We start from the raw sequence: 14,878 nt of genomic DNA on the forward strand, positions 1-14,878 counted from the left end.
TTTCAACTTAGAAGTGCTTTTAAAAAATATTTTCGTATTCCTTTTTAAATAAGATAAAGGGAAATAAAATATAGTTGATTAAAAACTTGACTTTTTCTACTAAAACATTGTTATTGTTAGGATATGATTAGGAAATATTGTTAGGAGTAAGCGGCACCCTTAAAATTAGAAAAAAATATTCCTAAAGTATAAAAATTATTATCTTTGTGGTCTTGACTGGAGAAGAGATATGAATTACACTGTACATTGGCGCTGTTTCTCACGCCTCACTTCATAGACCACTTTAGTGTATAAACTAGGATGCGTTTTGAATGTCCCCACTGCCAGTTTTTGCCTTCAGCATTTCATTTAGGACCTCTGTCCCGTGAAAGGGGTTTGTGGCACAAAGGAAGAATACAGTAGCACAAGGTCAGCACTGCAGTGGTCCTTGATTCTCTTTGAAGCCAGAAGTGAGCAGCCAGGCATACTTGTTGCCTGAACGAATGGTGACTGTAGTTAAATTGCGTATTACATTTTGGCCCAGAATTTTTTTTTTTAAAGACCTAAATGTAAATACAAATAATAGCATTTGAAGTACTTCATCAGTGCTGTTTTAATTAAGCATTCCCCTTCACTTCTCATCTTCCTCCAGAAATCATTTGGTGATCTTTCAAAAAGATTTGAAATAAAGCACCGCCTTCAGTGTAAAAATTTTACGTGGTATCTGAATAATATTTATCCAGAAGTGTATGTGCCAGACCTTAATCCTGTTATATCTGGATATGTGAGTATTTTCCTGTTCCTTTTTACTTGGTGTACTCTTTGCCACCAATATTTATGTGGTTCAAGAAAAATTGCTGTAATACTTTCTGGTTTATTGCTTTTGAGATTTTTACGTTAACATTACTTTCAGAAGTTAGTTGAGAAAATATATAAACCACGTAGATTTTTTAAAAATTTTTATAACTTGAAAATTTCCCTTTAGATTAAAAGTGTTGGTCAGCCTCTATGTCTGGATGTTGGAGAGAATAACCAAGGAGGCAAACCACTGATTCTGTACACGTGTCATGGACTTGGAGGAAATCAGGTGAGCACTGCACAAAAAATCCTGCCTTCTCTTTAGTACCTGCAACCACAAGTAAGTTCTTGCATGTCTTTCAGAACCCATACATCAATTTCATGTTCAGGTAAACTGGTATGTGAAATACTTTTAGAGTAAGTTAGACAGTTAATATTGAAGTTGCAGGGTACTTTATTTTGATTTTCACTCTACCTCTGGAAACAGTTTGAGGTTGCTTACCCATTCAGTAGAAAGGCAAATGAGAATATAATAGAATAATGCCATCTGAAATAAAAACAAAAACGGGATCTTCTGTGTGAACCTTTAAGGCTGCGTGGCTATTAGCATGGTGATTTTGCTAAATTATACATAAAGGCTATATTTAACTGGATTAGACAGCAAATAACATCATGTTCATACTGTACTTTTGTGGGCCACAATATTATCTCAACAGATTTTTTTCAAAAATATGTATGTTCTTGATTCTCCTTGATTGGTGACATCTTTGCTTGTTACTGCCCTTTTGCTGTTTTACTAATTAAGACTAAAATATCATATGTCACTATGGATAGAGAACATATTAAAATATTATTTCCAGGTTTTAGCTTCCTTTTCTTGCCTTTTACAAGTTAATTCCTGGAAGATTAGACTCTTTCTCTCCGTTGTTAATTCAACAAATTCACTAAGTGACCCCTGCATACCAGGTACGCTGCTGGGTTCAAGCAATTTAGATTTCAGCTCCTTCAGGAAATTGCTGTTTCAAAACTGGCATTTACAGTCAGGATGGTAAGGTCTGGGATAAAACTTTCAGAGTGCTCTGGGGGTATGGAGGAGGGCATCTGAATTAGGGTGCCCATACATTTGCCTGGGAAAGGTGACATTTGGGGACATTTTTTGAAAGGTACACTTAAGAGTTAGTGAAATAGCTGGTGGGAGTGAGAACATTGTCCTAAGGAGAGGAGCTAGTGTGTCTTTTGGGGGAGGGCAGGATTGCAAGTGTTTTGGTATAGAGTCCAAGATGTGCATAGAGGATTTTCATGGTATTATTAATGAATACTCAAGATGCCCTGTGTTAACAGCATGGAACTTTGATGATATCAGTTTTAAGAAGAAAGGGCCAGTTTATCTCCTGATCCGTATACTTCCATGTTTTTTTCTACTCAGCCTCAGTTTAATCCAGTTCCAGTGCTTACTCATCCAAACCAGTCAGTCTGCTTGCTGAAGATAGATGATGCTGATGCCCAAAAGCTATAGGTAGTGAATAGGATCCATTGCTTGATGGTTAGATATAGTTCTGAAATAGGATAGAGATACACACAGATATATACAGACTTACATGTATATACATATACACAGATGTATGAGTATATATCTTCCTATTTGGAAATTTCCCTACACACCATATTTTAAAAGAAAAAATAATTATACAAATAGTTGCCTTCTTTTGGAAATAACACAGGACTATCCAAGTAAAAATTAGGGTTTGGAGCAATGAGAAATATTTCCTCATTTGTAAAAATCTTACCATTAAATGTATGTGTGCGTACTCAGTTGTGTCTGACTGTTTTGCAACCCCATGGATTGTAGCTGCCAGGCTCCTGTATCCATGGAATTTTCCAGGCGAGAATATTGAAGTGGGTTGCCATTTCCTTCTTCAGGGTACCTTCCCAATCTGGTGATCAACCCGCGTCTCTTAAGTCTCCTGCATTGGTAGGCGGGTTCTTTACCACTAAGTGTAAATATTTATAAATTTATTTCAGGCTTTCTATAGCATTACACCTATTTTACCATAAAAATTGAAGATATATTTTATATGATGTTCTGTTTTTCTCCTGTCATTGCCATACAGATATTTTTATAGTTCTGTCTCTAAAATAATTTTTAAATTATAAATATCACGGGGGCATCTTTTAGAAATTTTGGAATGGTTAAATAATTCACATATTCTTTCAACAAGTATTTGTTTGACAGTCGATAATGTAACTCACTCCCTTATAGTAGTGAAGACGACCAAGTCTCTGTCTCGTGAAGCTTGTATTCTAAAAGGAAAGGAAAAAATAAATATGTAATTTTAGGTATAAATAAAAATAAAATAGGGTAGGGAAATAATGTGTGTGGGGGGCGGTTAGTTATTTTTGGAGGTTCAGGAAGACCTCTTTGAGAAGGTGACCTTAGCCTGGAGGCCTGAAGGAGTTGGGAGAGGAACCGTGCCTTAGGAAGAGAGCATCTTGGCAGAGGGACCCAAAGCCAGCAGCCCAGTGGCAGGTAAATGAAGCGGGCACGAAGCCAGTGTGGCTGGAGTAGAGTGGTCCAGGGAAAGAGGGTGGAAAATGAGGTCAGAGACATGGATTAGGGGCCTGGTCGTATAAGACTTTGCTGGCCACGTTAAGATCATGGATTTAATCCCAAGTGTGACAGAAGCCACCTGAGGATTTTGAGTGGAAGAATACTATTTCCTGGTTTATATTTTAAGAAGATAACTCTGGCTTCTATTGCCCTGACATGGCCACTGATTTTATTTTGATTTATTTCCTTTAAATGTTATTTTCAGTCAAGCACTGCATTTAAACTAGTTTAGGAATTGGGGTTCCTTGAGTGGTAGATGTTTCTGAGATATCATCTAACTCGGTCATTTCCTCAGGCTTCCTTCTACTCTCTTGACAGATAATGATATTTTTTTGTAGCAGAAAATTCCATTGTAACGGTATTTGAATATGCCAAGTAAAAAATAAGTATTTTGATTATGTGACTAAATTGACTAAATACTGGTGTAGTGCAGAGTGCAGGTTAATCCATTACTGCTTTGTTACCCAAGGCCTAGCTTCTTCCCCTTTCTCTTCTTGTGCTTTTGTCCTGGTTCTAAGTTAAAGTCTGTCCAGTGTTCTCAGCTAGCTAATTACATACTCTTTGGCTAAGTATCTTCAACTATTTTCCATTCCTTATAACTTCCCTTTTAATGTTTTTTTAAAAAATATTACTAGTGAAGTAAAGTACTGGTCAGCCTTTCTCATCATCTTTGAGGTCCTAAAGTTTATCCTTTTTAAAGCACAGACAGAATGTTGTTTTCCTGATCTAAACCCATTTTCTTTCAATCTGAAGAAAGAAAGTCTTCTTTCTTTCCATCTGAAGAGCTTTCAGTCTCCATCTGAAGAGCTTTCAGTCTCCATCTGAAGAGCTATCAGTTATAAAAATGACTGATATTATATTTGTGGAAGGAGATAAATTAAGCATGAGGCTAAGGCCAGGGGAACTCAAGATTAATTCAGCTAATGTTTGTGGAGTGCCTACTCTAATACACGTAAAGGGTTTAGAACAGTCCCTGCCTAGCACATAATAAGGGCTCAATAAATATTAGTGCTAAGACTAATTACTTCCCTATTGAAAATCAATTATGTTCACTCATTTTCTCTTTGGAATGTCAACATTATGAAATATTTGATTTATAATGGATGTCATTACTAGATACACTGCCTGACTTTGGTCTACAGTGAAGTCAGCTAGCTACACCATAATTCTAATGGAGTGCTGTGGAAGTTGTCTCTGATGACTCTGGGAACCCTGAGGAGAGTGTAAGTTTGTGCACAGGACAAGTTCAGGGAAATCTAAAGCAGGAAGGTAATATTGGAGTTGACTTTTGAAGCGTCAAAGGGAGTTAGCTAGACAGAAAAGCATCCAGGGAGGTGTTCCAGGGAGAGCACCGTAAAGCAAAGTCTTGGAGCTGTGGATACACATGTCCTGCTGTGGTAGGATTGTGTGAAAGGAACAGTGTATAACCGGGACGATGGTTGATGCAAGATTGGAAGTGGAAGATTTCACATGCCAGTTGAGAAGTATGGGCTTTGTCTTAGCAACAGTAGTGATTCACTGAAGCAGGGAACATGAGGGATCAAATCTGTGTTACAAAAGACAAACTGGCAGCAAGACTGGACTGTGTTGGAGGAGTGGAAGTTGGAGGTGCAGGTGGAGGTGTTGCAGCAGAGATTTTGAGTTCCTGAACAAGAAAAATGCGGGTGTGAAAGTAAGGGTGGGTAGGATGGCAGCATCTGAGAGGAAGATTCAGGAAGACTAGGGAGCTAGTTAACTGGATATGTGGAGAGAGAGAAGCATCAATAATAGTAACAATAGCCAAAAATGAGTTGAATGCTTACCACATCCAGTTACTGGTCTAAATGTTTTACACATATTAACCCATTTATAGTCATAACCCTACGTGTGCACTTGTGTGCTAAGCAGTTTTAGTCGTGTCCAACTATTTATGACCCTATGGACTGTATAGCCCACCAGACTCCTCTGTCCGTGGGATTCTCCAGGCAAGAATACTTGCCATGCCCTTTCCAGACCCAGAAACAGAACCATGTCTCTTACCTCTCCTGCATTGGCAGGTGAGTTCTTTGCCATTAGCGCCACCTAGGAGCTATTAAATTACCTTTTACAGGCAAGGGAACTGAGGCACGAAAAACTGCATCCCCTCCTTTTCTTTTGTCCATGGCATGAGGGTTGCAGGATCTTAATTCCCCAGCCAGGGACTTAACCTGGGCCACTGCAGTGAAAGTGCCTAACCACTGGACCACCAGGGAATTCCACTGGACCATCAGTGAATTCCCAAGAGTACCATGTTTAAATACTACTAGTTTAAATGAAAGTAGTATTAATTGAGATGAATAAGAGGGAAGGAACACTTGTGGGGAGAAAAAGGAATGATGGGCTTGCTAAAAGTTTCCAGGCTCTTTTCTATGGCATACCTGTTCTAGCCTCCATCTTACCTGATAGCATCCAATTTCTGACATGGGGAGGAAGATAGTACCTTCTTAATTAAGTAACTATTGGTGATAGGCTGGAGAAAGTATATAATCTTTTCTGTTCCCCAAACTCAGTTTGTAATTATGATACCTATTGTTCAGTGAGTTGCTGATTTTTTTTTTTTTTTTGATGACAGTTTTGCAACTGAGGATATAGGGTGCTTTTGTCAATAACAGCATTCTTCCTTTCACAGTACTTTGAATATTCTGCCCAACGTGAAATTCGGCATAACATCCAAAAGGAATTGTGTCTTCATGCTGCACAAGGTGTTGTTCAGCTAAAGGCATGTGCCTACAAAGGTCGCAAAACAGTTGCCACTGGAGAACAGATATGGGAGATCCAGAAGGTACCTCAGTGCAGTTAATTCACCCCTTTATATAATTATTCTGAGTAGCCCTATTGCTTATCTGGGAAAATACACGAAACAGTACATTAATGTTATCCACCAGAATTTCTCTGTCTCTGTTTGTCATTATGTATCTCTACCTTATGTTAAGAAAGAAGGTATCAATGAATTAAATACTCTTAGAGCAGAATGGTTGTAAAATGTCTTAGAGCATGATTTATGCAGATCAACTTTCTGTGGATTATTAATAATAGTTGTATTTGTTTTTCTGGAGTTTCTTATAATGTTTCCTGTTACAGTCATACCTTTCATACCTAAACTGATACTTTCCTTTCCAATTTTTATATTTTTTCATGAATCTAGATTTGAGGGAATACGTGAAAGGTGGGTTTTTTTTCCCCTGTTTTTAAGCATATGTTTTAAAGCTTAGCTGGAATCTTGCAATTCTTACCTGCACATTGTTTTGTGTAATATTAGAACATTTATATAGCACCTTCTTTGAATCAAACATCGGTGGCATAAATTGCATTGCCTACACCAAAAACCAACAAGATTTAATCAGATATTGTAGATCTTAGAAAGATGAAAAGTTAGGAATGGTATATATTTATTCTGTTTAGTCTACCTTAAGCTTCCATGAGACCTTGAAGTGTTTTTTATGTTTCTCAGTTAACTCTGAGTCTTGAAACTTAATGTCTGTTTTATTTCTTTTTATTCTAGGACCAACTTCTGTATAATCCATTCTTTAAAATGTGCCTTTCAGCAAGTGGAGAGCATCCAAGCTTAGTGTCATGCAATCCATCAGACTCACTCCAAAAATGGATTTTTAACCAAAATGATTAAGTGTTCCTTAAAATTAAGGAGTTGAAAAAGGAGATATTCTTTCTCATAAAACTGTGACTAGGCATACACTGTAGTTTTTGAAAATTATGCAAAAGCAGCTAATTGTAACTTATTCCAAGTGCATTTTTTTCTTATTTATATCTTAAAATGTCTATGTAGCACTGCTACAGAAATCCCTTAAGTTTCCATTTCAAAGCACAATAACTAGTAATACCAAAGACTATTTTGAAATGTCCAGATGTAGAGGAAGAGAAGTTTACAGTGTGATGAAAATAATTTTTCCGGTAAAGTGATGTTTGTGTGCTTTGTACACTTGAGAATATGCATAGTTACATTCACACACTCACAATTTAAAATATTTCTTCTAGTTTTTTGGGGGGGAGGGAGAAAGATTTGATACTGTATTTTTTTAACATAGAAATGGATCAATGAAGGTCAAAAGTTGGCCTTTGTGTAAAACCAGGAAATTTTTTATAGATCTAGAATTTATTATATAAAAATGCAGGTAAACTTTTTTTTTTTGCATTTTGTTAACTTATCTGTCAAATGTTTCCTTAAACATGAAATTAAATAAATAAGGAGAAGACTATTTTTAACACTTTAGTTTCTTGGCAAACTCAAAAATATTTTTTAGTGTGAAGTCTACTTGACTTGAAACACTGAAGTCTTCCTTAAAAGACTTTTTAAAAAGTAACTATACTGTGTGTTTTCCCAAAGAAATTAAAAAAAAAAAAAAAAAAACACCTCTAAGTTGCTCTATGTTAAAAAGGTGTCTTTTTCCTTTCTGTTAGTCTTTTTTTCCTACCAAAATTCACTAATCTTGAATGTTTATGAAATTGAGTTTCAGATGCAGAATACTTGACTCATTTAAAGTTAAATTTTGTTTGTTACCGATTCAATTGTAGATTGTCTTTGCAATGAAAATTTTCACCAAAAACCTTATTTCTATCTATGGAAAATACAATAAAACCAATTTTATCAATATTATAAAGGATTTGATTTCAATTTATTTATTTTTTGGATAAAATATATAATTGATAATAGGGGAAGCATGAATTTTGTATACTGAATTTCTAAGCATCAATTGCAGAGTCATCAGATATTCTTAAGGGAAAAAACTTAATAATAGCAATGGCATAAAAATGGGAAATGGAGAAGATTCTGTGTTAGATATTTAGAGACATTTTTACTAATTTCTGATAACTTTCCTTGAGTATATGATAACTATTTGGTGTGTGATGCTTACTTGGAAGACTTAACAATTTTTCTTTTTGGTAATTTTATATATAGGCCCTTCTATTCTTATTGAAGAAGTAAAATATGATTGGGTTCAGTTTTTAACCTGGCTTCAATTGTGCATAAGAGAATATTTTACAGTTATTAGCCCCATCTTCTCATTGTACTTTGAACTTACATTAAAAAAAAAAACAACTCTGCACTCTTTATTACAATGCCAATTTTTATTTTAATTCAACTGATATTTATTGTGGGCCTAACTTTGTGTCAGAAGTTATGGTAGGCATATTGCCTTTAAGCTTAGGTCTTATACAGCAGAAAGACAGATAATTTTGAAATAGCACAGTGCGTGACGTTATAATGTTATATGCTATGATGCAGATGACTGTTCACTATTCATAGCGAATTTTTCTTTACTTAAATAAGTACTTTACTTTAAAATATTACTTTATTTTACTTTAAAATAGTTCTTTAAGACTTTAAAAAGTATGACGTTACATAATAAAAAGTAATGCTTTACTAAATACTTTAATACTTTAAAAACTATGACTTTTTCTAATACTAATATGTATTGTGAGATATACACTAGAGCCCACATACATGTCTATTTCTGTTTCTCAGTCTGTTAACTCCAGAGTAAACATCCAGGAGCACAGATTGCTCTTGGAGCTCATTGTATCTCACAAAATCAAACAAATCCCCAAAGGGACTTTATAAATTATGAGCTTAAGTAAAACCCATTAAAAAAAAACAAATCTGAGCTCCCTCTGTGTATCCGTCATATATCATCATGTTAAGACCCAACCAAAAATCTGTTTAGATTAGGTTTATTTTAATATAATTTCATTAAATGCATTCAAAGGGAGAGTCCTTTCTACCTGATTTGGGAGCCTCAGGCTGTTACTCAAGTGTCATATAATTCATTTCATTAGGAATTTGTCCTTAAGAGAGAGGATAGCATCTTTTAAAATCTGAATTCTGAAACAATGCTAGCAGGAAATTATTTCTGGAGACTTCTTATCATCTATCTGAGAGAGTTGGATGCACTCAAGTGTGAAACTGTGGAACTTCTGGTCAACTTGAAACTACCGTGGAGATGAGGTAGTGGCTGCAGAAGACCCAGTATGTTCCCTTTATTCCAGAGGCACTAAACCCGCTCAGGTCAGTCTGATGGGTGTAAAGCCATGACATGACCATACGATTAACCATAGCAGAAAATAAACAGTACACTAAAATTGCCTGTTGCTACAACTGACCATGACGATCAAGTTTTAAGTTCCTACATTGACAGAGATGTGGCCTTACTTTTGATAGACAATTTAGTTACATGCTATGTAAACCATTAAAATATAAGTACAAAAAGATAGGAGCTTCAATTTTTGAGACAATAAAGTTGAATGCTTTGAAGAAACTAGAAAAAGTCAAATTATTTTTTAAAAAAACACTGCCAAGTTATGTGTGGATAAGAATTAGAAAAGAGAAAACGAAAATTAAATTGCATCACAATTGACCTAAAGAAAGCAAAATATCCTCAGATGGTGCATTTTTAGTGTGGTTATGCAGAAAAGATGTTGCATAATTCTCATAAACCAATTCATATTCTTTTAATGTTTCTTGTATATCACTCTGTTAATTCCTGAATATAATTTTTCATTTATTTTTCTAAGAATATTCATAGATTTAAAATTTTCGTGTTTACATCTACTGCATTGACAGTTTCCTCTGAGCTATATTTTCCCATATTGTTTTGCTTTCTGTGTTTCATAATGGCTACTTTCCTTAAATGTCTGATGCTTCTTTAACAGAGGATCATTGAATACTTAATGGAAAATTCACCAGTATGGGGAGGGCTTGTTGGCTGTAGTCTTTCCTATTAGATGACCTTATTGGGGCTCCTGGAGAAGGCAATGGCACCCCACTCCAGTACTCTTGCCTGGAAAATCCCATGGATGGAGGAGCCTGGTAGGCTGCAGTCCATGGGGTTGCGAAGAGTTGGACACGACTGAGCGACTTCACTTTCACTTTTCACTTTTATGCATTGGAGAAGGAAATGGCAACCCACTCCAGTGTTCTTGCCTGGAGAATCCCAGGATTGGGGGAGCCTGTTGGGGGCTGCCGTCTCTGGGGTCTCACAGAGTTGGACACGACTGAAGTGACTTAGCAGCATTGGGGCTCTTGCAGTGTGAAAAAAATGACTGTTTAGATCCCAAGAGAAGAAGCTTCTGGCCACCTTCCTGGAGGGAATAGACTGAAATATCATTGGGAGAAGAAGGCTGGGGCTGTATTTTCATTGTAGGATTCCCGCCCTCAACTGTGCTTTGTGTTTCCTGTTTGAGAGACCCTCTCTGGTTTTTACCTTCTCCAGTGAGTGAATATCTAGGCTTCTGCTTGAGGCCAGGCGAGGATCCAGGGGTCTGACAGGCAGATAGACTTTTAGCTAGTCTTCCTCTTTCAACTCCGCTTTCTCTAAACCTCACTTCCAGAGGCATCAAGGACCACCAGCTTCTTTATTAGTATTTCAGTGGTCTCACAGTACAAAATGGATTACTGATCTGCTCTCTCTCCACTGCTAGCTTTGAATTAATCTTCCTTCATTCGGCTGACCGTTACTATGAACTGGCTTGAATTCCAAACTCCAAAATTTCATCATTGAAACTCTTCCTATGAATTTTCTCTGTCTTTTTAATGTCACTTTCAAGGGATTTTGGAAGGAACCAAAAGAGAATGAGGATCCAATCTGGTATTCTTAACTAAAAACTTCCATTCATTCTTCAATGACCTCAGTCCATCTTCTGTCACTGACACCTTCTAAGTTGCCAAGTCCAATATCCCCTTTCCTGTCCTCATGTATCTCTGTAACACTTGAGATGATTGACTGAAACCTCATTTTTGACATTTCTTGAAACTTTTTTGTCTCTGGGCTTCTCTGGCTCCACAAGCTTAAATCTGTAGTCCCATTGCTCTTCTCTAAACCATTGTATCTTACATGGAGTGAGATGATCTCTAAACTAATTTCCCTAACTTTTTGTCATTCTGGCCCAGTCTGTGCTGCTTTCTTGCCTCAGCCATGACCAGGTTTCTCTGGCTCCTTGCGCTTCAGACACGGCAGCTGTCTCTTCTGGCTCAGGTCGAGCTTGTTCTTGTCTCAGAGCCTGTGCTTTCTTCATCTGCATGCTCTTCACAACAGTATCTTTTACATACTTCAAGTCTCAGATCAAATAACATGTTCTCAGAAGAGATTACTTTTGTAAAGTAACTCAGACATGACTGCATCACCCTGTTTTTCCATTATTACATTTATGATTACCTGAAATTTACTGTCTTATTTTGTGTGTGAACTTGTCATTTATCTTCACTAAGATGTCAGCTTCATGAGGGCAAGATAAGAAACAATGAAATTACATTACATTTTAGGGAATGGGTACATCTTCTATGTGAAACAACTGTATTTTTCAAGAATATTTTAAGCACAGAAGGGATGCCAGTCGGGGGAGGGCTATAAACATATAAGAATGGAAGATGCAAAGGATTAATAGGCAAAAATAAAAAGAACGACAACAACAACAACAAAAAAGGTTTTTTGTTTGGACTGATGAAAATAGATACAAAATTTTTTTAAAAAATTTTGATAGGAAAATTATGGGTCTATATATCATTTCTTCAAAAGATGTTTTACAGAAAACAGATTTATTTATTCAAAAAATAAAAGTACCAATTCACATAGCAAATAGTAAATTTATGAAATTCATTAACTAAATAGTTTATATATGTGGAGATTTTAGTAGATATAAAAAAAAGTCAACAAAATCGATGGTTGATAAATTCACAGTTGATAAGGAAATGTTTGGCATGTTGCCAAGCTTCTAAAGTGACACAAATGATGACAGTGTCTTATCAAACTTATCCCTTAAGTACATCAGCCACAGACACATACTTCTTAGAAAGTTAGCTATGAGAGTATTTTTTTCTGTTTAACAATTTCTTAATTTCAAGATATTCCTTTAGAATCTCAGCTATCCATTGTGTGCATTATTATGGGAGATGTCTTAATTTTTTTCCAGTGAATATTTTGAAAATGTCTTCCCTTTTAAAACAACATTGTGAAAAACATTTTTCTTTAAAAGTAGGAAAGAAATCCAAGGTATTTTTAAAAAGGTACTTTTAGTGAGTTTTTTTAAAGAAGAAGAAATAATTTCTACTTATTTGTAAAATTTTTATTATCTGGAAGGAGCATTATTTCATTACTTGTATTAGAGTGCTTTTATTATTTTATTTTTCCATTGAAGTTCTTAACTCTGGATGATTTTGGTAGAAAAGAAATTTGTTGAAAGGGTACTGAGTAGTTCACAGAATCATTTATAACACTGGAGAAAACTCTAGAAAAATGGGAAGAATAAAGCAAAGCATGTAGCTTCGAAGCTAACGTTATGCTGCAGAGGTTGCTGGTGGGAATACTGTTTCCACTGTTACCAAACACCAAACGAATGGCTTGCCCCTCTTAGTCACCTGGCAATGGCGTTGCCCACTGCTGACACTGGCTACTAGACGACCCTCTTACAGTTGTGAATGAATTCCCGAAGTTACTGCCATAGCTGCTGCTGGGATAAATTCCCATTACCAGTATCCAGCAATGGAATTTATGAAAGTGGGTATCTGAATTTGGGGCTTCTGAAGCAGAAGGCTGAAATTTCACAGGAATAGGAAGGGAGTCCAGATGTCAAGGAGCTAAAAAAAAAAGACAAATCACTTTAGAACAAATCCTAGGATTTGTAAACTATAACATGATTTATTTCCTTGCTATCTTTCCATTTAAAGAGTAAACAACATATATTATGTATGAAAATGTTTTCACTTAATCATATTGCGAGCATTTTCACACTGTCCTCTTTTCCTTGCCTATAAATTAGGTCAAGGATATTATATTTTTTAAAATTTCTGTGTTATTAGAGTTAAAGAATTTGTTTTCTACCAGCAGTATTTTTTAGTTTGTTTTATAAAGTTAATTTTTTATTGAGATACAATTTATGTATAATAAAATTCAGGGAGCTTTTGTTGTTCATCATAACATTTTTGAGATTCATCCATGAAACATTATGTATCTGTAGGTTTGCCTTTTAATTACCAAGTAATGTGCCATGTACGAATATACCACACTTTGTTTATCCATCTTCCACTGATGGACATTTCAGTTGTTTTGACTTTTTAATTGTTTTGAACAACAGTGCAATGAATATTCATGTACAAGTATTTCTATGAATGTATGGTTTTACGTCTTTTAGATAGATACAGAAGAATGGATTTATAAGCTTGATGTACATTTAACTTTAAAAGATACAGTCAAGATACTATTGTTTTTTATTATTTTATTTATTTGGCCATGCTGTGTGGCTTGCAGGATCTCAGTTCCCTGAGCAAGAATTGAACCCAGGCCCACTGCAGTGGAAGTGTAGAGTCCTAACCACTGGACCACCAGGGAAGTCCCCAGGTAGTTGTTTTTTAAATGGTTGTAATCGTTTTTATTCCCACAGGCAGTATATGAGAACTCTTAGTGGCCCTTAGCATTTAGTATTTTTAACCTTTATGATTGTGGGCATTCTAATGAATGCGGAAGGCTATCTCATGGTTTCAATTTTTATTTCTCCCGTGAAGAGTTATTTTGAACACCTTTTCATGTTCATGTTAGTCATATATCTTTTTTGTAAAGTGTTTCAATCTTTTGTACATGTTTATTGGATATATTTCTTTATTATTGATTTGTGGAAGATCTTCGTGTATTATGAATAAAAATCCTTTGTTAGACATGTGTATGGTAAATATTTTCCCCCAGTTTGAATTTGTTTGTTTCCTTAATGATATGTTTTAATGTACAGAACTTCTTTTAATTGAAGTGTAATTTATCACACTTTTGTTTAGTGTTTCATATGTTCTAAGAAATCTTTATCTGCTCCAAGGGTGTAAAATTGTATTTCCATTTCTTCTAGACACTTTATCTTTTAGGTGAATAATTAATCTTGAAATGCTTTTTATATATGGAGTGATGTACAAATTTGAGATTTATTTATTTAATTTTCTAAGGCTATCTAGTTGTTCCACTATCATCTGTGAACTTTCCCCAAAGAATTGCACTGCTCTTGCGTAATCAGTGCACTCTGTGCATGTATCTATTTCTGGGCTCTCTAGTCTTTTTTATCTCGGTCTACATGCCTTTCCTTATGGCCATAGTACACTATCTTGTCCCTTCATGGGTCACAGCCTTGTCATGGCCAAGGGGCTTGTGTTACTCAATGAAGCTATGAGCCTCGCCGTGCAGGGCTACTCAAGACAGACAGATCACAGTGAAGAGTCCTGACAATACGTAGTCCACTGGAGGAGGAAATGGCTACCCACTCCGGTATTCTTGCCTTAAGAACCCCATGGCAGTATGAAAAGGCAAAAAGATATGACAACAGAAGATGAGCCCCCCAGATCAAAAGGTGTCTAACATGCCACTGGGGAAGAGCAGAGGGCAATTACTAATAGATCCAGAAAGAATGAAGTGGCTGGGCCAAAGTGGAAACGACGCTCAGTTGTGGATGTGTTTGATGGAAAAAGTAAATTCAGATGCTATAAAGAAC

General features: G+C 35.9%; 1 protein-coding gene across 3 annotated transcripts in view; it reads left to right on the forward strand.

Annotated features, from left to right (window-relative positions):
* Positions 1 to 14,078, forward strand: part of GALNT3 (polypeptide N-acetylgalactosaminyltransferase 3) — a 56,416-nt gene extending 42,338 nt beyond the window's left edge. For all 3 annotated transcript variants that reach the window (XM_042243782.2, XM_015093381.4, XM_060411122.1), the window contains exons 8-11: positions 632 to 763; positions 965 to 1,066; positions 6,033 to 6,185; positions 6,906 to 14,078. In XM_042243782.2, coding sequence (XP_042099716.1) covers positions 632 to 763; positions 965 to 1,066; positions 6,033 to 6,185; positions 6,906 to 7,028 — 510 coding nt within the window. In that variant the 3' untranslated portion in view covers positions 7,029 to 14,078. The remainder of the gene's footprint in view (positions 1 to 631; positions 764 to 964; positions 1,067 to 6,032; positions 6,186 to 6,905) is intronic.
* Positions 14,079 to 14,878: the final 800 nt, after the last annotated feature.

Source organism: Ovis aries, chromosome 2 (assembly GCF_016772045.2).
Source record: "Ovis aries strain OAR_USU_Benz2616 breed Rambouillet chromosome 2, ARS-UI_Ramb_v3.0, whole genome shotgun sequence".
Lineage (NCBI taxonomy): Eukaryota > Metazoa > Chordata > Mammalia > Artiodactyla > Bovidae > Ovis > Ovis aries.